Source organism: Vipera ursinii (genome assembly GCF_947247035.1).
Source record: "Vipera ursinii genome assembly, chromosome: 4".
Taxonomy (NCBI): Eukaryota; Metazoa; Chordata; class Lepidosauria; order Squamata; family Viperidae; genus Vipera; species Vipera ursinii.
The window spans coordinates 26,226,939-26,254,278 of NC_139514.1; the positions used below are offsets into that span (position 1 = coordinate 26,226,939).

General features: G+C 36.3%; 1 protein-coding gene across 1 annotated transcript in view; it reads left to right on the forward strand.

The window, feature by feature from the left end:
- The window catches only part of ARHGAP31 (Rho GTPase activating protein 31), a gene marked incomplete at its 5' end in the record, with an annotated part of 99,993 nt that overhangs the window by 39,821 nt on the left and 32,832 nt on the right, over positions 1 to 27,340 (forward strand). Inside the window, 2 exons of the mRNA XM_083361882.1 lie at positions 23,728 to 23,830; positions 25,710 to 25,854. Of these exons, the coding sequence (XP_083218008.1) occupies positions 23,728 to 23,830; positions 25,710 to 25,854 (248 nt within the window). The remainder of the gene's footprint in view (positions 1 to 23,727; positions 23,831 to 25,709; positions 25,855 to 27,340) is intronic.

A 27,340-nucleotide genomic window follows, 5' to 3' on the forward strand; every position in this document is an offset into this window, starting at 1 on the left:
ATTTCAGTAATTATTTCTGTGTGGATTTATTTTTGCAAGAGGGAAGGAGGGAGGGAGGGAGAGAGGGAGGGAGAGAGAGAGAGAGAGATTCTTGACTAATTAGGCTGAGTGACCTTGAGCCAGTCACTTTCTTTCAGTCCTAGGAAAGAAGCAGTGTGGCAAACCACATCTGAAAACCTTGGCAAGAAAACTGCAGGAACTTTTCTAGGCGATCTCTCAGTATCAGACATGAAAAAGTGGAAGTTCTAGATTATGCTTATCCAATCTAGATATCCTGCAGATGGTATCAGTTATGGAAGTTTCATAGCCAGAAATTCTTCAACAGGCAGAACAGAAAACTAAGTTTTGCAAAAAATACAACTCATGTTACTCATGTTTCATCAATCAATAGGCAACAGGACTTCAGAGTGAGCTCATGGAATTTCTCCAGTCATCTGCACTTTAGGCATATGGAATTTTGAGGAGAAAGACTTGAGCCTTTTTGCTCAATAACTGTAAATTAATAAATCAGAGATGTTGACAGTAATGGAATCTTAGGGCAAAGTCCTATAACATGCACCCACATCTCTTTGATTATATAAATGTCAAGAGGGCATATCTCAATCACAATATATAACGTACGTTTATAGGCAATGAAATCAAGATCCCTATTTGTCTTGATCAAGTACTATAAATAAGAATTGTTATGATGTGAAATTTATTATCTTGTAAATAAATGACAGTATGTAATTTCACATTCATAAGATAAGAAACCTGTTTTATCATAATGAAAAGTTCTTGAAATACCTATTTTTATAGACAGCCAAGATTCATGAGAGAGAGACCTGAGATTCATCAAAAAATGCACAATGTGCTAACATACCTCTTAATAAGGAATTTATTTATTTATTCATTCATTCATTCATCTCCATTTTTATTCATTTATCTCCACTTCCATCCACAGGGAGTGGGAATGTATGCTAACTAATTAGCCCACTGTGCAAGGTTAAAGCTAGGTATTGATTACTGTATATTGTGAGTGTGACCGTTGTTATATGCAGCTCAGACTGTTAGCAGTGTCGCGCAACTTTCTATTTCTCATTAGTTATATTAATTAAATAATAGATATTGACTCCAGTATAGTTTTTAAAATTTGATTTCTATCAGGGTCAGACCTATGAAATTTTAGGGGTGGAATATTATGTAAGAATGATATCATTATTTTAAAAGGATTTATGTCCAGATTCTTCTATCTGTAGGTACTTGGAAACACAAATTATGATGCTATGCATCTTATGTCACATATTTTTCACTATTAATATTGTGAAAGAGAAGTAATCACAGTGCGGTTGTTCTCTGTGTCAGTCTTAGTCTACATAATTTTGAATTCCAAATTTGGCTTTTAATTCTTAGGATTATCATATTTTAATTGTTGCTTTACAAAAACAAAAGCTATTCAAATTTTTCATTTTTATCTTTCATTTTATAAGTTAAGATAGACACCATGGATATTTTAAAATACCCATGCTACTGGATAGGTTAACAATTATAATTGTAATGGTAGTTATTAATTTTACATGAATTTGGGATGAGAAAAATCCTAAATGCTGAAAAAGCATTTTTTCTTAAGTGCTATTTTCAGGAATATATTTCAGATAGACAAAAGAGACGTGCAAAATGTAAAACTTTACAAGCCTTAAATGTCACCCATTAAACATGTAATAGATGTTTTCTGGACTTTTATTAGCTGTTGTGTTCTCTCAGCCAACATAGTAATTTGAAATAATTAATGGTACATTCTTGGGTCACTAACTGTAATGACAGACCTATAAAATTTAGGATTCCCCCAACTATTGTATTATCTTCTGAGATCTCAGAAGCTGTTCCTTGCTTCATTTCTCTGCCATTTAATTATGTTTAGTAGGCTTTTCTTACACACCAATAGCTATAAACATCATCTGCAGAACAGGATTAGATAGTATCAGTGAAATGGATAATCGATAACAATGTAAGAAGATTGGTTCATTTGTTTTGCTTTCTCTGCTTCCTAATTCTGTATTTCAGGGATATCAATGTGAATTCTAGTTCACATCAACTCAGGATAGATAATGAGGAAGGATAACAGAAATTGATGTCCATCAGTATGTGAGATGTATGTGTAACTTCTTCCCTCCTATATTATGCATACCCGCAAATCTGAAGCCACTTCAACTCTGTCTTCTGAAGGCAGGATATTCCTTTCAAATGCACAGATCATTCAACAATTCAAACAGAATATGCCTTCAAATTGGTAATGACTTAGATAGAAACCCAGCCATTACTGTCAATAAAGTATGGTTTGTATGTTATGTAAATTCAATCGATTCTGGATCATCAAATGAACTATGATTAAAACAGATATTTAGATTAGCACAATATGTGATACTTTTATAATTACATACATTTATAATGTATTGGCACACTTTAGCAAAATTTGACATTAGACCAGGTATGTTACTTATATTTAATGTGCATGGCTGCAACCACAACTTCAAAGATTGTGTTGTTTGGGGCTAAATAGCACACAAATGTTTCCCTAACATGCTCCTATAGGAATTAATCTTTGTTCTCCTGCTGCCGCTTATTCCCTGCAGTCATTTTTTATATTTATATTTGATTTGTCTCTCCTTTCATAAGTTTTTGATCTATGTCCTTCTTCATAAACAGCCTGGTATCCTGTTTTGCATTTTCCCATGTAACTGCAGCTAAAAGATTTGAAGATTTTTCCATTAATAATCCCCACACCCTTTTCCTGGCCAGTATGCTGTTTAAGAAGAATTGAGGTAATTTATTCAAGAATAGAGAACAGTAATAACTAAGGAGAAAAACCAAGTGTGCCAACAGAAAGAAAATGTGAACTTGTCAGTGCTGACTGATTTACTTTTATAAAATATTTTAAAATACTCACCTTAACAGTAAATACAAAATATACTGTATGGTTGCTTTCTGTTCAACTTTCAGAGGCCTACACTTTCCATCATCTAGCTCAGGGGTCTTCAAACTTGGCCCTTTTATGACTTGTGGACTTCAACTCCCAGAATTCCTCAGCCAACATGCCTGGCTGAGGAATTCTGGGAGTTGAAGTCCACAAGTCATAAAAGGGCCAAGTTTGAAGACCTCTGATCTAGGTCACACATGTCAAACTCGCGATGTCACATGACATTGCGCAATGTATCATGAGAGTTTCGCCATTGCCGGCAATGGGGTGGGCGCGGCTTCCAGATGATGCATCCAGCCCACAGGCCGGCGGCTTGACAACCCTGATCTAGGTCTTCTGGTGTGCAATTTAAAAAAGCAAGGCTATTCAAGTTTACCAGGATGTGATAGAAATGGGCATCTTTATTTTATGAAGATGCATTTTTTGTGCATTTGCAGAACCAATGCAGTAATCAATGAGAACTTGACCTCAGTTTTCGATGGAGGCCTTCTCCTGGACTCTCAGTTTTGAAAGAATAGAACTGGAAATTTGAGTTAAATTCATATGTAGAAAAGAAGAGAAATATTGTTTCATTACTGTTGCATGTGACCTTTAGACTGGGTTTAGAGTTTGCACTAAAACATGGTTTGTTTTAATCATTGTTTATTGAATCAATTATGGTCGGATGGATTTACACATCTCATTGATCCATAAACCGTGAGTTACTAACCAAATGATGAAATTCACACTCCTGGTAGAATCTGTACAAGCCACAGTGGTGAAAGGAACACAACATTGTCTTGCTCCCTTTCTGACTACTAAAAATGATTGAAAACTGAAAAATTAACTCTATATCTTTCTGTGATTTTGGCCATCAAGCTAGCTGGGGAAGTGTCTTGTAGTGTCTAAAAATGGCAAGTTGACCATCCCTGACCTATAATACTTTTTTTTAAATGAAAAAAATAATTGTTTGTATTTAAAAAGGTACAAAATGTCTTACTTAAGGTTGCTTCTAAATACATCTTTGGATAAAAATGTCATACATCAATCAATAGGTCACTACTCTTTTTATTGAAGCTTTAAAAAAATCTATTTAATCCATAAAATCATAGGCTGGAAAGGACCTCAGAGATGTTCTAATCCAACTGCCTGCTCAAGGCAGGAGTCTTATACCATCCCAGCCAAATGGTTGTCCAATCTGTTTTTGAAAACTGCGAGTGATGGAACACCCACAATGCCAGGAGGCCATTGATTTATTGTTCTCACTGTCAGAAACTTTTCCCTTAGTTCTAGGTGGTATGTCTCTTTGACAAATTTCCACCCATTACTTCTCCTGCCCTCTGGAATTCTAGAGAATAAGTCAATCCCCTCTTCTTTCTGATAGTACTGGAAGACAATTATCATGTCCCCTGATTCTTCTGTTCAATAGACTGGACATACCTAGGTCCATCAACCATTCATTGTACTATTTAACCTCCAGACTCTTTATCCTCTTTATTGCTCTTCTTTGCACATTTCCTGAGTGTCAATACCTTTTTTGTATCATGGTGACCAGAACTGGATTCAGTATTCCAAGTGTGGCCTCACGGGTGCAGTGTAAAGTAGTATTATCACTTCTCATTGTCTTGACGCTATCTCTCTCTTGATGCAGCTTAAGACTGCATTGGCTTTTTGGCAACTACAGGACACTGCTGGCTCATATTTAAATGGTGACTCATTAGAACACCTAGATCTAGAAGACTTCTGGTTAGATGTCGCAGCATGACGGGTGCAGGAAGATGGGGTCCTGTCTTCCACATTCGATTTTGCCACACTGGGACCCCAAAAAGGTTCCAACTTTGCCCTAGGGAGGTGACAAAGGAGGGGATCCTTGTCAATCATGGAGGGGCAGTGCCCCTTCCTCTGGATCCAGGGAAGCCCTCCAAACCGGCTGGGGAAAGACTGGCTACATTTGTGTGGCCAATCAGAAGCTGCTGACAACTGAAGATAAGCACTAACTAGCAATTTTTGAGCAATGTGGATGGAATTGGGTGAGACTTTATCCTCTTTTGTGACGTTACTACTACTTTCCTGGAAAAAAGAATGCCCAAAGCAAAGAGAGGGAAGGGAAATTTTTGCCCCATTCCCTCAGGAAAAGAAAAGCAATGAATTAATTGCTTTGGGGGGGGGAATAGAGAAAACTACAAGATCAATTTGGAATTGATACAGATATATAGCTTTGACATTTGGGGACTAAAAGTAACTTTGAGACTTCTTTTTAGAAAAGATTTCAAAGTCTGTAAAATAGGCTTGGATCTGGAAAGCTGGAAGACAGTGTCAATGACATCTAGTGTTGAATCAAGGCACTGCAATTTATTATGCTTAAAAGAAACTTGGCTTGAAGCCCAGACTTAGATAAGACCCTTTGTTCCTGGAAACTTTCACTTTTGCAGACTGCAGCTGGGAAAAGGGGAAAAAAACCTCTTGGGCTGCTTATCTGTGTTGGGGACCCTATTGGACTATAAAGACTAAATACAAAAACAAAATGGGTGTTCCATTAAAAGACAGATACAGACAAATGAAAAATTAGAAGATGCAGTGATAGCACCGGAAATGGAAAAGATATCTTACTCGTCAAGATCTCAGAACACATTTGAGGATAAGGAAGAAGAGCTGATCAAATGGATTATAAAGCTGTTAGGAGAAATGCTGAATATTGACAAACAAGAAATGAAAAGAAAAACTGAAGGAGGACGGAGGCTGTTTTAGGAATATAAATGGGTTGAGCATTCTTCCAAAAATACTTCAATCAAATTATTTTCTTCATTCCAAACAATATACACAAAAACCGAAGAAGAATTACTTGATGATTCAAATGCACTGACTTTGAAAGTTATTTAGCAAAGGAAGAAAGCTAGAGTAAGACTGAAGAAAATAGAGATTTTGACCTATTAGATGGGATATTATACTATTAAACAGATATTTGAATATGGTTAAGAAAATAAATAATTGTTAGAAATAAAAGTATTATTATAAAGATAGGATCTATAACTAGAATATATTTTGTTATGAGATGGGAAATATAAAAATTCTAAAAGGGTTTGAATAAGAGAAGCTTTTGGTTGCCCAAATATAATTTATTATGAGAAAATTATAAGCGATAGAGATATTTTGAACATTCATGGGAAATTATTTTTTTAAAAGAGCAGGAAGAACAGGATATTGATTGAACAAATAGATTTTAAGTGCAAATGCAATTGAGATATGTTTTGGCTAGAAAAGATATTATAAACTGACACTATCGATATTATGTATAATACCAGAAAAATGTCATGAAGATGTCTATATTTAATTGAATATGTATTGACAGTAACAAGAATTGTATTTGCCCAGTGTGGAAAAATGCATACCACCGGAAGAAGAGAGGATCAAGGAAGCACTGGATGGTGTAGTATTGGAACTATGCTGAGAAAGTTAATATGTACCACTGAGTTACCCATGGACCCAGACAACACGTTGTTTATTAAGTACTTAAGATTGTAAAATTAGAAAATTAATAAAATATTTATAAAAAAGAACACCTAGATCCCTCTCATAGTTAATATTGTTGAGCCAGGTATTACCTATTCTATACCTATGCATTTAGTTTTTCCTGAGTAAATGCAGGACCTCACATTTCTCACCACTGAACTGCCTCCTGTTGGATAGGGACCCATATTCAAGTCTGTCAAGATTCTTCTGGATCTTGAGCTTACCTTCCAAAGTATTAACTATTTTCCCCAGCTTGGTGCCATCTGCAAATTTAATGACTTCCCCTTCTATCCCTTCATCTAGCTTATTTATGTAGATATTGAGGAGTATTGGGCCCAAGACAGAATCTTGAGGTTCCCTGTTGCACACTTCCTTCCATGTAGGACTACCTGCTGAGTATGCATTGTGAAATACAGTATTGTGAATACATCTCTTGGATATATTCTGTTTGCATTTATTTATTTATTTGATTCATTCTGCCCTTTTATTTTTGGTCAGCCTGAGGCAGCTTAATCTCCTCCCTCCTATTTTCCTCATAACCAAAGCCCTATGAGATGGGTTGGCAGAGAATGACTGAGCAAAAGTCACCCTGCTGGCTTTTATAGCAGAATTTTCTAGGCGGCTCATTATTTAATTTAAAATGTTAATTTAAAATACCTTCAAGAATACAAATGTTGTCAATTTATTCATATATATTTTTCTTTTGTTTTTCCCGATTTTGGGTATGGAAAGAAACACGGAGAGGATGTTCTATGCATGCATCCACAGCATTATTATAATAAAATGCTTTCTTAGTTTCTGCTGGCTCTGAAATATCTTTCAAGAGACCTGCAGGTTAAGTCAATGTTCGCTTTCTCTTAGATTTATTGACATAAGTGGATCTCGGGGGCCCTTGAGGGAGTAACTATTGCCTAGACCTTAGCTATGCTGAGTGGAATAAACTTTGTTTACTCTAGTTATCACCAGGTTAAAATGAAAAGAAAGCAAGTAAAGCATTTTAAGCTGTGTAGAAGTTTGCTTTGCTTAGTTTTACTTGAAAAGTTTCTCTGATATAAAAAAGCTTATTTGAAATCTCTCTCTCTCTCTCTCTCTCTCTCTCTCTCTCTCTCTCTCTCTCTCTCTCTCTGTGGCGTAGCGTGGGTTGTCAGCACCCAGGGCAAGGCAAGTAATTTGCGCCCCCTAACCGCACCTCACGCCTGGCACCCCCCCCTCCACAGTGGGCGGCGACCCGGCGGCTCGGATCGGATTCGCACAGCCAGCACTGCAGTGAGAGAGAGTGAGTGAGCCAGGCAGGGGCAGAGAGCTGCGAGTGCGAGCGCCCCCCCCAAATGTTGCGCCCGGTGCGGCCGGCCCCCCCTGCACCCCCCACGCTACGCCACTGCTCTCTCTCTCTCTCTCTCTTGCTTTCTTGCTTTCTTTTCTTTCTTCCTCATTCACAAACAGCTCTCTAAATATAGATATGGGTATCTATAGGCATATTACAATGAAAAGCTAAAAGGATTTGCACACTGTATAATTTAATAAACCATAAATGGTTGAATCCATGCAATACATGGATTACCAGTTCTGTATTACATGAAAGAATAAGCCTTGGTCTTAACTGAGGCTGAAGGACATTGAAGGATAATGAAAGAATGACAGAGAAAGGAAGGAAGGAAAGAGAGGGAGGAAGGAAAGGAGTGTAGGAAGGAAGGATGAAGGAGAAAAGAAAGAAGGAACGGTGAAGAAAGAAGGGAAGGAAGGAAGGGAAAGAGGGAAGAAAGGAAGACTGGAAGGAAAAGAGAAAGGAAGGGAGGAAGGAAGGAACTTTCCAATGCTCTGTGCCATTCTCCCATAAGGAAACTCAATGGGGAAGCTACTTTTTTTTGCCCATTTGTGATAATTTTGTTTCTCTGTTGAGACAAGGATATTTCTGAAATGATGAGACAATGGGGCATGATTTGTCTAGTTTTTAACCATACCATGGTTTCTTACATTACATTCTTCATAATTTTTTTCTCTATATGCACAATATGCAATATCTTTATTTCAAGCTCATTTTTCCAGCAGTCATGCCGTTATATGCTTCCCCACTGATTCATAGCATCTTTCAGTTTATTTTTCCAACCATCCTTTTTCATACTGCTTAAATAGCATAATCCTTTATGGCATATTATAAAGTAATTCTTTTCATACTGTTCTGAAGAATATACACATCATTTTTCCTTTTCTTCTATGGGAGATAAAGTTGATATATTTTAATACTAATAATTTCTCTACCTCCAATTATTCCACTTGCACCCTAACTTCTTTCGCTTTTTTATTTTCTTTCATATCCATTTTTTCTTTCAAGATTTACTCTTGTCAATGGCAAAACATTATCTTCCCACATCAGAACCTCTGATCACCCTTGTACACTTTCTATTATTCTTCCATTTTTCCCCAATAAAAAACTCAAATCATGCTTTCAAATCTATGTTCATTCATTTGCTGGCTGTACTTATGAACAGATTTATGCTTTTAAAAAATATCCAAATTGCTTCTTATTCTAAGCAGATATATACCAGCCACTCTTCCCATTCATTCTTGAGTCTCCAAATGGCCCATTTACTTCCTTATGCTTCTTTGTCCCATTCATATGCATTCATATCATGTTGTCCAAAAGTATATTTTTTTTTCTCCTGGATCATTTTCAGAATGTTGAAGTTTTCCCCCAAAATTCCTTCTTACTTCTTTCATTACAACCATTCTCTGGAGTGTAACATGCAACTGAAAGATTCCTACCTTCAGAGTCACTGACAGCAAGCTAGGTAACACCAATTAATTCTATTTCTAACATAAATTGAAGCCTTCTTGTTTATAATTCAATCTACCGGTATATTTTCATAAAAAATGTTACAGTCTTTGACCATAAATCCAGTAGGATAAGTAAACGTTGCACAGGCAAGTTGTCTGCTTCCAAATGCCATTTGCTCATTCACTCACTCCCTTACTGCCCCGTTGCTTCCAAATGCCATTTGCTCATTCACACACTCACTTACTGCCTGTCGCTTCCAAACACTTCCAAAAGCTTCCAAACACCACTTGTTCACTCACTCACTTACTGCGTTTGGAAGCGACGGGGCAGTAAGTGAACGAATATCGGGGCCGGGGCCAGAGGCCAACAGCTATTTGGCATCAGGGATGCCAGGTGGCCCGCGGCCTGGGCGTCTTCAGCTGGTGTCAGAGGCCATCAGCTGTTCAGCGCTGGAGACCACTGCCACAAGGAACACAGCTCTGGGTCGGGGTTTGGAGCAGCTCTGGGTGGGGGCTCCGCATGGGCCATGGTGTGGCAACTGTGGGGAGGGGAATCTCCATGGCCTGTAGCTGCGAGCCGCAGGGGTAGGTGTGCAAAAGATGGGCGGCAACGCCATAGCAAGAGGGGGTTCTTACAGACACCGGCTTCACTCCCAGTGACAGTACCTCTGAGTTCCAGCACCTTTTTTTTTTAAAAGCACTGAGTAGCACACCCATATTTTTATTTTCCTACATGGATTTATTATCTTTACTCTGCAAGTATTTTCAATCAGATCTGTAGGTCTTCCAGCTGGCAAAGTTGAATCAACTGAGAGGCAAGAGCAAAATTACATGTTGTGATGTCAAGCATCACTGGTAATCCCTGAAAGTAGTAGTCATACATTTCCCATTCCTTTGTGCCTAATTGGGCACAATAAAATAAAATATGGTTCATGATCAAATTGTTCCAATCTGCCTGCTGCGTGCCATTTGAGTGTCTGCATTTATCTGTGAGAGTATTTATTTATTTATTTGTTTTATATACCGCCCTTCTCCCGGAGGACTCAGGGCGGTGTACAGAGCAATAAAGTAAGTATGTGTGTATATTTTTGTCCGAAAGAAAAAGTTTGTGAATTTTATTAAATTTTGTGTTTGGGGTAAAAATATGTTTTAAAACTCATTACTATTTTCATTTAGCATAATTATTGAGTTAGAAATATTGGTGTTATTTAAATGATATCCAATTTTATATTAGAATCAATTTTACCTTCCCGTCTATTTAAAAAAGTAAAAGAAATACAGTATATTGGACAATACTGAAAATAACAAAGGAAACTCTTGTGGTTTTATCAAATAGTTGTGGCTTTTCAGCCTTACAATTACGCAGAATCATTTCTAATTCAGTTAGTGTAAAGAGTGATGCATTATTCAACATCTTGATTGTCTATTCCAATTTAGACTGAACTGAACCGTATGATTGATTCGGTTGTCCACTTTGGTTAAGAAAATGAGTAGTAGTCCTATCATAAGTAATTACATACTTTCAGTTCCTTCAGTCTGAGATAGGCATTCATTAGTCATTTGGACTTCATGCTTAGACTTACCTGCTTGATGCCTTGTGTTATACCAATTATTTATTTATTTATTTATTTATTTATTTATTTATTTATTTATTAATGGGACTTATATCCCGCTCTATCTCCCGAAGGACTCAGGGCGGCTAACAAGTACAGAAATTAAGATAAAATTAAAATTAAAGTCATCTGTGCAATAAATTAAAATTAAAAATTAAAAATAAATTAAAAATTGTAAACATAATTAAAATGCCTGTCAGTCCAGGTCAGCCAGGTGGAAAAGGAGAGTTTTGAGGCCGCGGCGAAAGGACTGAAGATCTGGGGCCATCCGAAGCTCAGGGGGGAGCTGATTCCATAGGACTGGCTCTCCCACAGAGAAGGCCCTTCCCCTGGGGTTCGCCAGCCGACATTGTCTAGCCGACGGTACCCTGAGGAAGCCTTCTCTGTGTGAGCGTACTGGGCGATGGGAATTCGTTCCCAGTAGCAGATGGTCCTGCAAGTATCCCGGGCCTAAGCCATGTAGGGCTTTAAAGGTAAGTACCAGGACATTAAATCTCACCTTAAATTGTTTTCAGGCACCCCTTTATGCTGATTACATTTAGATATATGCTGCATGAAGCATTATTTCATCTATATACTACTAAAACTCTCATCTCTGTTTGATACTTTGTAACCTTTAGTTGGGCAAAATGCTGCACCATATGAAAAACTTTCTCAATGAAGTACCTCAAATGAGTACTCAAATTATTCTTGAGGAATGTGTGTATGTATATATATTTGTGTGTGTGTGTGTGTGTGTGCGCACACACACACACACACACACACACACACACAAACATATTTGGGCCGACAAGGTGTTCAAAATTTTGCCTAACCCTAAATTTTGCCCTGTAAACCACCCTGAGTCCTTTGGGAATAGGGCGGTATATAAACTGAATAAATAAATGAATAAATAAATAAATAAATAAATAAATAAATAAATAAATAAATAAATAAATAAATAAATAAAATACTCAAGACATATTTCCCCTGTCTCTTCCCTCCCTGATGCAGCTGACAAAGTGAGATAGAGCTTGTGGCCTAGAGGTTAAAACAACTGCCTACTGTGCAATCAGCCCAGGTTCAAATCTCAGAAGGGTGTGGCTGACTGATGAGAACAAATAAGCTTGAAATAGCTATATAAGTCTCCCTTTAATTTTTTGTTAGCAATCCAAAAAATTTATACATACATACATACATATATATATATAATTTTTTTGGCTGACTGATGAGAACAAATAAGTTTGAAATGATCATATCGGTCTCCCTTTATTCTTTGTTAGCAAGCCAAAAAATTTACACAGATATGAGCTGCCACTGCTGTGGCTACTGCCTGTAGATGGCCTTGGGCTAGGCTGAAACAGGAAATAAGATTTGTCCCGTGACTGGGACCAAGCAAGTGTATTCTGAATGCTTAACAAACATTTAAAACAGGGCTGTTGCTTCAGGGCTGTTGTTTTTAATATCTCAGGGAATGGACTGGAGAGAGGAAGGAAGGAAGGAAAGAAGATATTAATGCCAGAAGAATCAAGGCAGATGAACTGTCAGGAACAATACATGTTCTAAGTCAGAGGTGTCAAATTGCCAGCTTGCGGGCCGGATGTGTCATGCCAAAACCACGCCCACCCCATTGCTGGCAATGGAAAAAAAGTTGCCATACGTCGTGACACGTCACGTGACTTTGCGAGTTTGACATCCCTGTTCTAAGTGATATGTTCAAAGGTTTACAACTCCAGACACTTTTACAACAAGACTTGACCAGTCCAACAAAGCTAGGCCAGTCTGGAGTAGCACTTATCTTATGCCTCCTGAACACCTATACCTATTTTTCTCCTGAAACTTCATTATTTCATTTACAAAAATATAATATGTGTTTGGGCTATCATTAGCCCATCAGTCATTGTTGTGAGAATCACACATTATGCATTCTTCAAAGATATCATTTTTCAAATGGTATGTAGGCTGATTTTTTTTCCAGAATAAACCTTTCTATTTCTATGGCCTGCTCTAAATGAGAATCACTTCTTCATCTTGCATGTGTGTTCTCTAACAAATACTTCATAGCCAGCTAGAAAGTATCCACTTATATCATGGCACTGTATAATAAATGGCACTGAATACTAGCAACAATATTTTGGCATTAACAAATACATCCTAAATCTATTCTAACAGAAGAGAATAGAAATAGTGTTCCTTTCTGACCGAAAATCATTGCTAAAGCTAAAGAATGCCTATTTATTTTGCAGCTTTGCAACAGGAATATGAATACCAACTGCAAATCAAACACTAATGCATGATAATATTTACATTGCTTTTTGAACAAATGTCCATACTTGGTAAAATCGCACAATTGATAGTCAAACCAACCCTCTTAAACTTCCCTTTACAAATTAAAACATATAAATCTAGTAACATGCTAAAATAACATTTGAATTAAGGCAATTATTCTATAGAGAAATGAGCTTTTAATAGATGTATTATCTTTATTCTTTCTGTAGTCATAGGAAAACTGATTCTGAGTGAAACTTATTATGTGCAAGGAAAAACAAAGCAAATATATCCTGCTCTGCCATGCCCATTCTCATCATCTTCATTCTCATCATCATCATCATCATCTGTCTTATTTTGCTGCTGCCGCTGCTTCTGTTTACCAACCATGCAGGCAAATGGTTGTCATGGAAAAGGTTAGATATGTTAAAAGGAAGTTCCATTGCTTTAAGAGGAAGTAAGGCCTGACAACAACAGGAAGTTCTGTGCTGTTCAGCTACTGTGACTCTCAAGAGGAAAACCCTGTGAAACAATTTGACCAGTAATTTAAAGCTAGTATGCAGGAAGGGAATATGCACTGGTGTGTGTAGAAGAGAGGAAATGATAAATACTATCTGGTATGACATGGACCAGAGATAGTGGAGCAAAAAGAATACTTTGTTTTTCCTTAAGCTAGGTTTGAGCCTCTGATTTGCCAAATGGAAAACAAAACAGAGAAACAGAGTCAAAAAAAGAAATGTGTGCGGGTTGGTGGTGGCGGCGGCTAGGGATTGCAGCTGGAGAGAGCTGAATTTATGGGGCAATATATCAGACACCTGACTTTTTGTTGTTAGAAGTCAAAGAAAACGTTTAGTTTTTTCTTTATAAAGCAAGGTTCATCAAAAGGGACATTATTGTTATTTATAGTACTATGAGTTTGATATATTTAAATGTTCAAAACTGTGTTGGAAATAAGAACTACTGCTTTCCTCAAAAGTGCAAAACTCTATTCACCTTTGTTGTTTTAATTCATCTTCTTCTTTTATGGCAACTAAAGTTTTGGTTTTTCAAAAGGGTTTTAAGAGTGGGAATAGGAGTGAGTGGTCTACCCACAACAAACAGTTCATTAACTGATTTTTTTTTACTTTGAATGAATGCGTAAGGATAGGAATAGCAGCATTTTATCTTCTAGAAATTTTTTGTTCATCTCTTCACATCCTGCACATAAATGATTTGACTTTCTGTAACCTTCCAGAAGATTTGGAAGCTGAACTGCATTACCCCCTCATCTTTTGATCATTGCCCAACCCTGAATTAAAAGAGGCTGGGTTGGAGGGAAGAGCAGGACAAACCTCTTATGATCTGTCCCATGACTTGGGAATTCTGAACCAACTGTATCTGAAATACACTATAAAGCAATCCAGTGTGGATAAAGCATGTTAAACCAAAGTATTTTATCCAAGACCATGTGTAATGAAAGCATAAGCAAGGATACTCAAAAAAAATTGCACCGAGGTGTGGAAAAATTCCTTATAAATACCTTTATATAAATACTTAATATAAATACATATGTTTATTATATAGAGAGTTTTCCATGGTTTTTTTCTCTTTGTTTTATCATGGTTGCTTTTTCATTTGCGAAAAGTGAAATTTGCCTATAGAATTCCAAAATGGCAAAAACTAAAACATGACTTTTCCATGTTAGTTCTGTATTTCTAATTTAAAATTTCACATTTACCAGAGTTTTACCCAGATGGAATCACAGGACAATGCATAAGAGAAAATAATAACTTTGTTTTTTTTTCATTGATTGATTTGTGTGCTGCCCATCTCGTCTACACTGATTTAATTCAACAATAATTCACATTAATGTACTAATAAGGTCAACCTGAAATACAATGTAAACTTTTTGGAATCCATAGAAAACATAGGAAACCAAACTAATAAAAACATTGAAATAAGCTCAGAGAAAATATTTTATTCGATATTTTTGATGGAAGATTCATTTGAGCAATTGCAGGATACACACAAAGGGTCTCATTTTGTAAACCTAGTTTTGGCTACTTCTGAATGAGTAGCTGAAACAGTTCAAATTTGGGTAGAAGAAGAGAGGAGTGATATGCATGTACTGTCCAGTCAAAACACTATATTATAAGCAACTCCTTTCTATAAGAAACAACCCTTGAAATAAGAGACGTCTGGCAAGTTTAAGAGAAACTAAATTGAATTGGTCTCCCCTTAAGGATCTGCAGTAAAAGAATATCTAGGACTTATTTTGTCATTTAATTGGTGTTGGAAGGTTTGTAAGCAAAAGAATATGGAACTTTATCACCAACTGCAGTTTCTCTGGTTCAGGAAGTATCTAAATTATCTTAATTGATGTGAGGTCTAGTGCAGGGCTTTTCAACCAGTGGTACGGGTACCACCTGTGGTACATTGGCACCTGGCAGGTGTACATGACCATCCTAGAAGAGTGGTAGTGAGGGAGGGAAATGAGCTGAACTGGTGGCAGCACTGTGAGAGATGGCTGGAGCTGCAGGGCTGTCAGGGCTCAGCGGAAGCACCAGGATCAGCACCAGGCTCCAGCTGGAGCTCAGTGCTGATCCTGGTGCTTCTGAGCCCAGAAGAAGTGCTGATCAGCTGGAATGTTGCAGCATCTCCAGGTTCTTGTGATTTACATTCAGATGCTTGGCAACTGATTCATTTTTTCAGTGCCATTGTAACTTTGAGCAGTCGCTAAACAAACTATTCTAAGTTGAAGACTACCTGTACTTCATCACTTTTTTCCTTCTTTTTTTTTGGTCATCAAGTTTTTGACACCTTGCTAGGCAACTGGTGGTACTCGGATGTTGCCATATCCTAAAAGTGGTACAATGGGTGAAAAGGTTGAAAAGCCCTGGTCTAGTGGATGAAACTGTAATCAAATATAAGACAAAAAAAAACACCCTTTTAAAAGGAGAAAGTAAACCTGGGAAGACTGTATCTCATTCTATACCTATTTATACCTTTATTCTTTTTGTGGAACAGGATAATCACTGATTCCTATGTTTATTTCTCTGTTTATAAAAATATCATTTACCACTGCATTTCTCTGAGGTTTAATTATTTTATTTCATTTCCTCATACAGGCAGACTTAGATTCAGTATCTGAAAAACCATGCTATAATAAGAGTAATTAAGTAACAGAATAAAGACTGAGTTATAGATAAATACTAACATTCCCTTATCTGGTGGTGTGAATTTTCTTTTTGAAGTGTTTAAGCAATGATGGGTTCTTAACCATTTTGTCATTGATGATTGGCACTGTGGCTGGGCCCCCAAAAGAATATTAATTACCTCTTAATTTTTTATGTGCATTTACTGGATTCATTTCAACAGTCATCTACCCATTATTGTGATTTAAATAGTCAAATGATGGCAAAAACAGAGGATGAAATTACCCATTATTTTATTTTTCACAAGCATTGGACAGATTGAAGTTCTGCCCAGATTTGGTTGGTTTTTTTCCATAAATGAAGCTATTGTTATTTTTTCTTTGTGTTACTGCTTCTGCCACTTCTGTTCCTTTTTCATTCTAGTTATAGTGGGGGAATTTGGTGCTTTTCCTATTAACTTATAGAACGCCTCCCAACTTCAGTTACTAATTTCACAAAATGCTATAGATCAGTTCAATTTCTTCCTTGGTGAGTTAACTCTTATACTTAAAGTGTTGCCTTCCCACCCACTTCCATTTATTTGTGATTTTCATTTATACCTTTTCCTGGAGACTTTTTCAGACACTAAATTCCTGGAATTTTAATTCCACTTTGAGGTCTAGCATGCCTGTATACTTGACTTAGTATGTTGCTTCATATAACTGAACTAGACTTAAGCTTTTAGTCAACTTTGCAAGTCCTTATACTAATCATTGGGACAAATTGCTGAACTATCTGATACTGTGACAAAATGAGAAAATAGGATGATTACAGCTATAGTCTCCATTACAAGATTCTAACAGAGCTAATGGCCTGTTCAAAGTTCAAAGAGAAACCTACATCAGTCAAAGTAGAATAGATCATGGAAGCTTAAAAGGGGTTATTCATTTTTAAACCTGTTTGATGTTGGTTTGCTATCATCCTGTTCAAACACAGGTGTCTCAGACTTCCAGGACCCAAATGTAAACATTGGCACAGGAGTGTAGTAGGATAATGTGTTTCTCCTCTATAAATTAAATGATGAAAAGTGTTGAATTGATAGCTATGGAAATTAAAAGCCTTTTTTAAAATACACATTGAAGGGTAGACACTGTTCTTTTTTGACAAGTTTTATTTTCTGATCATGGGTCTGTTGAAGGGGAAAAGGGATAAGTCCACTTTTTAATAGTGACATCTATTAAGGATTATTAATTATAAGTTTCCACAATTATTGTTGTTAGAAAAAAGGAACATCTGTAAGATTGCTTAAAATGGCACTTGTGCTTAAGCTAAAATAAATGATGGACAAAAATATAGCCCATTTGTCAATTAAAAAAAGATAGAATAAAATAGAATAGAGCTGGAATGGACCTTGGAGGTCTTCTAGTCCATCCCCCTGCTCAAGCAGGAGAACCTATACCATTGTAGATAAGTGACTGTCTAGTCTCTTCTTAAATAGCTTCAGTGATGGAGTGCCCATGATTTCTGAAGGCAAGCCATTCCACTGGTTAATTGTCCTCACTGTTAGGAAGTTTCTCCTTAATTCCAGTTAGCTTCTCAGTTTGATTGGTTTCCAACCATTGTTTCTTGTCCTGCCCTCTGGTACTTTGCAGAATAGTTTGAGAAGCCATGCCTTGGGACTGATAATAAAAGGGGAAGGTGTGGGCAGGGCTGATTGCTGAAGGCAACCATTTGGAGACATTCTAAGAGAATTCTGGTCTGTTCTTGCTACTTCTGTTTAACTCTTGTTTGTTGACTCTTGTTTGATATTTTGATTTATTTATTGAAGGAAATATTCTGTTGCTTTTTTGTTTGAACTGTAAATAAATTTGATTGGGTTTTTCCAGCCTATTGAATGTAAAAAGGAAAAAGGGGTTGTCCCGGACACACAAACAGGGCCAGTTGTAGGCTGGAACAGAACACTTATAAAACAGTGCTAATACTTCATTGATCTTGATTCTCTGCCTCTTTTTATTCAACCCAGGATTGTATTAGCTTTTTTGGCGGCTGCTGCACGCTGCTGGCTCATATTCAAGTGATCATCCACTAGGATTCCAAATTCCCTCTCCCAGTTATTGTTTTTGAGCCAGGTCAAAACCAGATATACTCAGTGGTGGGATTTAGCCGGTTTGTACCACTTCAGCAGAACCAGTAGATAATTTTTTGTTGCCTAGGCCCAAAATGGACCTCCAGAAGCAGCATCCACACAAAGAACTGGTTGTTCACATATTGGAACAACTGGGTGTGGGGGGGGGAGGAATGGTTTTGTGTGCACAACCTAAATCCCACATATGTGTAAATGAAGCTTTGTACACTCACCTGCTGCTTTGGTGGCCCTATTCCCTATGGGCTGCAGCTCAATAGCAGTCCACTGCCCAGGAGGTTGGGGACCTCTAACCTAGTATATAGCTCCTATGCAAAATGTACATTCAGTGGTCAGAATCATTATAAAATAAGAATAGATTTGACAGCATCATAATATTTATCCTATGCTACTCCAGGATCAGTTATTTCCCACTGTTTGGCAGTTGAGCAACGTATACTGTTGTGAAGTGTAAGCATATGTGATACTGCTGTGGAGTTCATGTTTTTAAGGACACTATGGTCCTGTGCCTATTTCCTATTGTGGAAAATTTAGCTTCACTCTGAATCTGGGGCTGCAGCTATTTTGGTGGGGGGGATCTTTCAAGGGGAAAGGTATCTCTTTGATTCCCATATTCAGCCATTTCCTGGGGAAAAAAAAGCAAAATGAAGTGGCTAAACAAGTTTCTGTAGCATCTTCTTCTGAGCCTTGTAAAAGATGCAGCTGTTTTAAGGTTTCTCATTTTGTTTATATTCCTCTTTATGGGAAGCCTCTCTTTTGAATGCCATCCACATAGTATTTATTAAGGCATGAAGTGACATTAGATAAATGGCCCTGACAATAAAGGTGTATATTTTGAAGGTCATGGTTTTCCTGCTTGTAACATCTAAGGCACAGGTGTCAAACTCGCCATGCCACGTGACGTGTCGCAATGTATCGCAACTCTTTTTGAGCTGCTGGCAATGGGGTGGGTCCAGTTTCGGTATGATGAAACCGGCCCATGGGCTGGCAGTTTGACACCTCTGATCTAAGGTTATCTTGAATCATAGAAGAACTAGATAAAGTAAAACTAGACTGCCTATTTGAAGCACCACTTATAATGGTTAAGTGAGCAGATAATGTGAAAACCCCAATGCTTGGAAAATTTGAAGGCAGGCCAAATGATATCTCCAAAACATTGAGTAGAGCAGAAAGTGACCAGGAAAATTCTGCAGAAAATATAGCTTTTTAAAAAAGATATATACAATTGGCTAACATTTCCTTGACATGCTACCACTTTAAGGGATTTTTTTAAGTTGTAGTTTTAAAAAAAGCTTTATTGTCTTAATATGTTCATTGTGAGTTGTTTTTCACCCAAGTAATATTAGGGGCCTACATTCTCTCTTTATTCCTCATCTGGTTTCCATTCTGGTTGTAAAACGAGGACCTTTTCCCTTCCTGGCAAAACTAGCAGAAACTTTGTGACACAATTCCCTCTTCCAACTTCTAAGCCTCCAGTATGGTTTCAATTACAGACATAAGTAGATTGGGAAATTCAGCCATGCCCCTCTTTTCCTCATATATAACAGCTTTCCTTTTTTAAAAAAAGTTCTGTCTACTTCCCCTTGAAGAATGGAAAACTTGTTCATTTGTACATGTTGTTGGAAAAAAAGACAGTTACTACAAAAGTTTAATATATAGTTTCTTCTTTCTCTGTCTCTCTGAATTAGATTAATGTTGTGGTTATTTTCCACTAAGACCTGCTGCAGACAATTTAGGAGAAAATTATCTCAGTACTTAGTGTGCTATGATTACCATCTTAAGCCCAGCTCCTGCTAGCACTGAGTCAGAGAGCTAAACTACTTCTGGATTTTGACATTACTGAAAAAGAACATTTTTGTCCTCTGCTTTCATAGTCAATTCTTTGAGAAGTTTGGCTTTGCAGGAAATTGATGCATAGCCCCTTATTCCTTGGAACTTGAGGTCAAGGCTTACAATTTTTGATCGTAAGTGAAATGAGTGTCTGGTGAATGTTTCTTGACATCACAAAAGCCACACTTTAGTCATAAGAAGCAGTTGTTCTGATGTAAAAGAGTTCAGGATGGGAGAACAGCAGGAAATAGTCTGTATAAAAAAGGGGGAGGAGGTCACTATCCTGGTGGTGGAAATATAGGGTTGCATGCCAGATTTCATTACCAATCAAATGACTAAAGTAAGACAAGGAGAGAAAAAAAAGCTTAGCAATTTGATGTTTGAACCAGAAAAACAAAAGTATTTCTGGCCAGTTTGGAAGAAAATAGGACAAGAGCAAACAGAATAAGATTTTCTGCCGATTTAATTTTCTCCTGGAAAACCCAGGCAATTTTTACATGTCTTTCTCTCTTCTTGTATTTGCATATGAGAATACAGTATGTTTTCACTATTAGATGTAATTCTTATTCCCACTGTTAAGCAGTTCACCAATAAAAAGTTCCTAAAAGTGATGATTTTCAAATTTCAAAATGTGAAGTATTTTGCTTTCTTGGGAGCTACATTACACTGATAATGGTTTTATAGAGAGCAGACATATCCTGTCATTGTATGGAGCATGTTTAATGAGGTTTCTAAACTCTGAATCTGTAACTATCTTATTTTCTCCAAAATTAAGCAGCCACCATTGTTCATTCAAGCCAGAAACAGGAAGAGCATATCTTATTTTAAGAATCTAGACATGACTCCACAACAAACTGAGATTACAGTATGTCAAAATAATGAAATCTGAGTGGTGATGCCATGATACAAATCCCACATTTATGTACTTGCATCCTGACATATGCCAGAAATTCTCAAGTTCCAGGTTTTAGTTATTTTTATGTATAGATGCCTATGAGTTACGGTTTACCAACAAATCAAGATGTCTTAATGGATTTACATTTGTGGTATACTTCATTTAGCATATTAGAGATGTGAAAAAATATCCTTTTTAGCCACATGTTATAAATCACGGATAAACTGTGTGGATGTAAAAACTTTTCACACAATATCATATTTTAAGACATATTTGCAGGGCTGCATCACAACAGGTTGACTCAGCCTTCCATCCTTCTGAGATAGGTAAAATGAGGACCCAGATTGTTGGGGGCAATTAAGCTGACTTTGTAATAATGCCACTTGGGGTGTGTGTGAAAGCCCTAATAAGCAGGCATATACATAGAATGAAGGCTACTGCTAAGCTTGTAAGCCGCCCTGAGTCTTCGGAGAAGTACTGGAATTTTTAAAAAACATAGGCCTTATTTGTGAGAGGCTATCTGTATGGTTTTACACATAAATCCTCCATGATATTAGATCTTTCATGCAAGATGCAGAGTGGGTTCACATGTATCATTAAGCCAGAGGGCAGCTTGTTCAGTTTTAGTTTAGCATGCTAAGAGAATTACAGTGATTATAGATCATAGCTTAATAGCAGGATATGCACATGACACTTAGTCAAAATGTGGTTTTCTTGTTTGTAGCATATCATATGAAAATAGCCATTGTGGTTTAAAAACCTTGTTGTAGGGAATAATGTATTATATAAATGCAGCTATTTGTGTTTTATTCCGAAATGGAAGTTAAACTATGGCTTAGTTTTTTGTACTGAACCAACGTGTATATTTTGCAAATATTATATAGATTAGACAAATATTATATAGATTAGACAAATCATAGATTACCTTTATGTGCATGCAAGGTCAGAATTTAGTAATGTTGCTAAAAGTTTCAATATTTTATTTTTGCTATTTTTTATAATAGGAATAAAATGGCAGAGCAATCTGGAAATGAATGTAAATATCTGTTAATATGAGAATTCATGTATGAATTCAACAGCATCAATTCATCTATAACTATGATACATTTTCTGGAAAACTGTAATTTACAGAAACTTGCACAATTGTATTAATTGGCAAAATTTTAATATAATAAGATAATTATTTAAGCAATCATATTTATCCATTGAAGTATATCTTATACTTCAGCTAGATCTGAGTTTTTCCTATAAAACAATTTGTTTATTTAGTTAAATGAATAGAAATATATTTCACCATATTATCACACTTCATATAGTCTGAAACCATAAAATAGAAATAAAACTGAAAAGAATGGAGTAAGTGCTTGAGGCCACAATTGTAAACATGACTACAGACTATCTTGTTCTTGTAAAAAGAAATCTGGTGTTCTAAATGTGAGATAACTAGAGATAATACCTTTCAGAAATCTCAGAGCAATTATTTCTTGCAAATTGGGTGGGTTTTTAAAAATAAAAATAGGCAAATATGGTGAGAAATTATGATACAAGTATTGTTTATTTTTAATGTTCTTTACAAATATGATGCCACTTTTTAAAAATATGATATATAACTTGCTTTGCTTATGAAACTCTGGTGTATTGTATAGAAACGAAATGTATAAGTTGATTAACATAATAATGAGAAATGATTCCATTGAAGTTACTTCAGCTATCCTAATTTTTGCTGTAACTATAGTTACAAGCTGCTGAATAATAACAAAGTGCCATCCCTGTAATTTTGCTTATGTATGATAAGTAGGCAAGCAGAAGTTAAAATTGAAAACAAAATGGAAAATATCGTTGTAAAAGAAAAGCCTTTGATCTCCATAATGGACATGATTGGCTAGAGAATTCTCAGAGTGGAAGTGCACACTTCTTAAAGTGGGCAAATTTGAGAAGCACTGTCCTATAGAAACTGAAAATATTACATTTCAGAAAAAGTCTGAAAGAAGGCAATGAGACAGAATGCACATTTGTCCACATAAAAATGTTTTTCTAAAATTGGTCTCATTCTCTGAATCTGAGCTACTCCTTTTGATCCCTTATTTTTATCTTTGTGTAAGTGTTTGGTGTTTGTATTGAATGAGATTTCCTTGCTCTTTCACAGATTTTGGGTTTTTTTTAATTTTGGTGTATTGCCAAATTTAGATCATTTTTTTCACTTCTTATGTATTTCTGGTGTGTGTGTGTGTGTGTGTGTGTGTGTGTGTGTGTGTAAATTTCCATATTTTTCCCCAGACCTCTGTCTAGAGATAAACTGGCAAGAAAAAAAAGAGATATTGTTCCATTTTACAAAAGTAGAATCATATACTGTTCCTATTTCTACCTGCCATACATATGCTTAGAAAAAGGGAGTTTATTCTGCTTTTTATCTAGCAATTATTTTGATTAATAGTTGCACCATAACTGTATACCAGTGGTGGGATTCAGCCAGTTCGCACTAGAACCGGTAGCTAATTTTTTGTTGCCCAGGCCCAGAATGGACTTCCGGAAGTGGCATCCACACAGAAAACCGGTTGTTCATATATTTGAATCCCACAACTGCTGTATACTCTTTATTCATCATCAGTAAAATTTTAGTAACAAATATTAATAATGATGTTTAATTCTTTATCTCATTCTTGTAGTTCCTATAGTACTGAAGAACTGTGCAGAGTTCATTGAGACTCATGGAATTGTGGATGGAATCTATCGACTTTCTGGTGTGACATCCAATATTCAGAAACTGAGGTGACAAAAATGAATCCATGTTAAGCCTCTTATGCACTTTGTTTTTCATGAGGGGGCTATAAATATAAATTGTGGATTGAACCTTGATTTTTTATTTAAAAATATAACACTAGAATATGAAAGGTAACTACAAAATAAATTCAGTAACAACTTGAGTGTCATTATATGGCAGTTTTCAACAAGACCTAAATGATTTAAATTGTAGGTAGACATTTTCATATAGTTCAGTTTATTTAATTATCATCTAAGACTATTTACTTCACTAATGAATATGGGACAGCTTATGAGGAGTAAAACAAAAAAAGTAAAATACAGAAGGCTAATAAGAAAAATAGTGTCAGGGAAAGAATGATATCCATATAAAATACAATGGGTTCACACTTAACCCAAAATTTGTTGGAAGAGTCAGACCTTTAATACCCTCTTACTAGTCAATGAAGCTGAGGCCATATGGAGCAATGATGTGCCAGAGAAATGGCACAACACAGAAAATACAGGTTTCTGGAAACTTCTAAAATGATATTGCTTAATTTAATGACACCTGGAGTGTTTAATTCCTGTCAGGTATTACAAATGAAGAGAAGTAGTTCTGCAAGCTGTATGCCATGTTGATATTCCCCGCACCTCCAATATTATGGTCACAGACAAGCATTACAATAAGTATTAAAAATAAAATAAGATTAAATTAAATTAAATTAAATTTTAAAAGACAATATAATATTTAACAATTGTCATAGATCATCAGTGGGCAAAGTCTGCTTAATTTTGAAGACAGTGTTACAAAATTTAGCTACCTTCAAAGACACATTGGATTGATGCAATAACAGCAATTGAAGATAAAAAAGACTGGTGTTTCCCAAGAATTTTATCAGGTGAGGTGTTAGGAGATGGGTCAGTGAGTCTTTATAGAACAGGGGTGTCAAACTCAATTTCATTGAGGGCTGCATCAGCATTGCGGTTGCCCTTGGGGCCGGGTGGGTATGGCCAGGGTGGGCGTGGCCTACTGGGTGGGCATGGCTATAGTGCGTATGGCCTACTGGGTGGGCATGGCCAGCTCTACATCGTTCGCATCAAGGGTGCCTATGGGGGCCTGGGCAGGAGTGGGACAGATCTGAGGGTCTCTGGCAGAAGGAGGGTCTCTGGGCCAGGGCCAAGGCAGTGGAGGCCGTTCCCTCACTGTTTCCAGGATGGCTTCACGGGCCACATGAAACCGCTTCGCGGGCCTTGTGTTTGACATGTCTGTTATAGAAGGTACAGTAGAGTAGAATGTGAGCAAAGTTATTCAAACATTAGAATTGTCACTGTTTGCAAATGAAATCTTGATCATATTCAGGGCTTTTGAAAGATATTTAATTCTCCCTATTCTATTTTTTAAAGCTCATGTAATTATTTTTCATTTTTTTTTGCTTGATTTACTGGTGTCAAGCAATGGATCCATACAAAAAAGCTTCATTTATTCATTTTCAACACTTTTTTACATGGTGGTGGTGGGGCACAAAGCTTGAAATGTTTATTTTCTTGTATATATGTATGTGTATTGTAGCTTTCTATGACTCTGCCCCTAGACAGGTTTTGATATTATAGCCAGTAGTTCAACTGTGGCTTATAATAAATTCTCTCCATGTAAGTGGCATTTATACCATACTTATTACACTGTATGAAACTATAATATGCAGAATCCATGTAGCTCTCAAGGTTATGATAAGTTTCCATGGTGATTCTAGGTGCCAAGCAGGTTTTCTATGCCTGACTTAGAGTATTATATTATCAGATCTTTGTTACCAAATCAGAATACTTTTTTTTTAAAGGAAGATGTGAATTTTGTTTCTATCTCATTCTATTTATTAAGACCAGTATATCCCCTTCTCTGTTGTTGCAGACAAGAGTTTGGTTCAGATCAATGCCCAGACCTGACTAGGGAAGTTTACCAACAAGATATTCACTGTGTTGGATCACTTTGCAAGTTATACTTCAGGGAACTACCAAATCCTCTTCTCACATATGAACTTTACAAGAAATTCACGGTGAGATATTTCTGTTCTATTTTCTATTTTCATTGTGGATGAAGGGGTTATTGTAGCTTTACAATGCATTCCATTTTTGTGTATGTACTAGCAGGAAAAACAAAATTCCTGGGTCTCCTCAAATGTTCAAGTTTTATCCTGTGCCTTCTCCCACGCTTTAACTTGAATCTAGCTTAAATGCATTTGTAATTACTTAGCCAAAAGACACAATATAAGAATAATATAGCCCAGGATTTCCCATTGTTTGCCATATGGCAATTTTTATTATAATGGAGGGAAAAAGTTTAAATACATGGAAATAAAGATATTACATGTAAATTAATTCTTTAACTTTTCCCAGCCTTCTTTTTTTTCCAAGGGGGTGGTACAGTCTCTAGCTTATTACTCTAAGGCTATGTATGTGTATATACATACATATATACATGTTCATAGCACAGAATTCTTTAATATCTGAAATTTTGTGCACAGCATTTTCTTGAAAAAAATGTATCACACAGTTTGGAGAAGGGTAATTATTTTCTGGTTATCATTCTAATTTGAGAAATACAAATGAGGTCAGTTCATACTAGAATGTGATTTGAGCCTATTTAGAAATTGCATGTATTGCCTTTTGAAAAAGTATTATGTTCTTTCCCAGTACATACCACATACAGCAAGCAATCTGTGTCAAAAGTCCCTTTCAAATATTTTTGTTCATGGGTATTCTGCTCAAGGCTGTTTTGACTACTGGTCTGCAGCTGGTAAGGTGCATAAATCCTGACTTACAGTGCACCATCACTTTACACATAAATGGTAGAAATAATTCAACTTTCAAAATAAAAAGTAGAACTTATTTATATTTCTGGAAAAGTAAAGGTGAACTTAATTGAGAAATTATAGCAAATGACATATGATAAAGGATATTTACGATATTATTATTATTATTATTATTATTATTATTATTATTATTATTATTATTAAAATTTATTATTATCATGATATGATCATGATAATAATGAGTACTGATGGTTAAAAAGTCAGTTGTCAACATCTGTTATAAAAGTTGTCCTTATGCTGTGTGCATAATTTAAACAGAATATAGGTTTTCTGCAGACTGTTTTCCCAGTACATTTTCCCTCAAGTGAGACATGGATATCAATCATGTACTAAGTCACTTTCCTCCTTTTGCTGGAAAAAAAAGAAATGATTATTTTTGAAACAAGGGACAGAATTCTAGAAAACTGCTGACTGAGACTAGAAAAAATGGGATTTTCCATCTTTCCATCATCTCTGATTAAAATCTCGAATTTCCAAGAAGTAGATACTCCAGAAAAAATGAACAGATATTCCAACTGTAGAACTTATCATCTGCATTATAAGGTCAATAAGAGCCTTAATAGTTTATAAAGATCTTTTTATTTGAACTTTGATTTTGTTATGTTTGGGGGATTAGTCTATTATCCAACGAGGGGGAAAGGACTGAATCCTCTGGTTATGTTTTCAGATG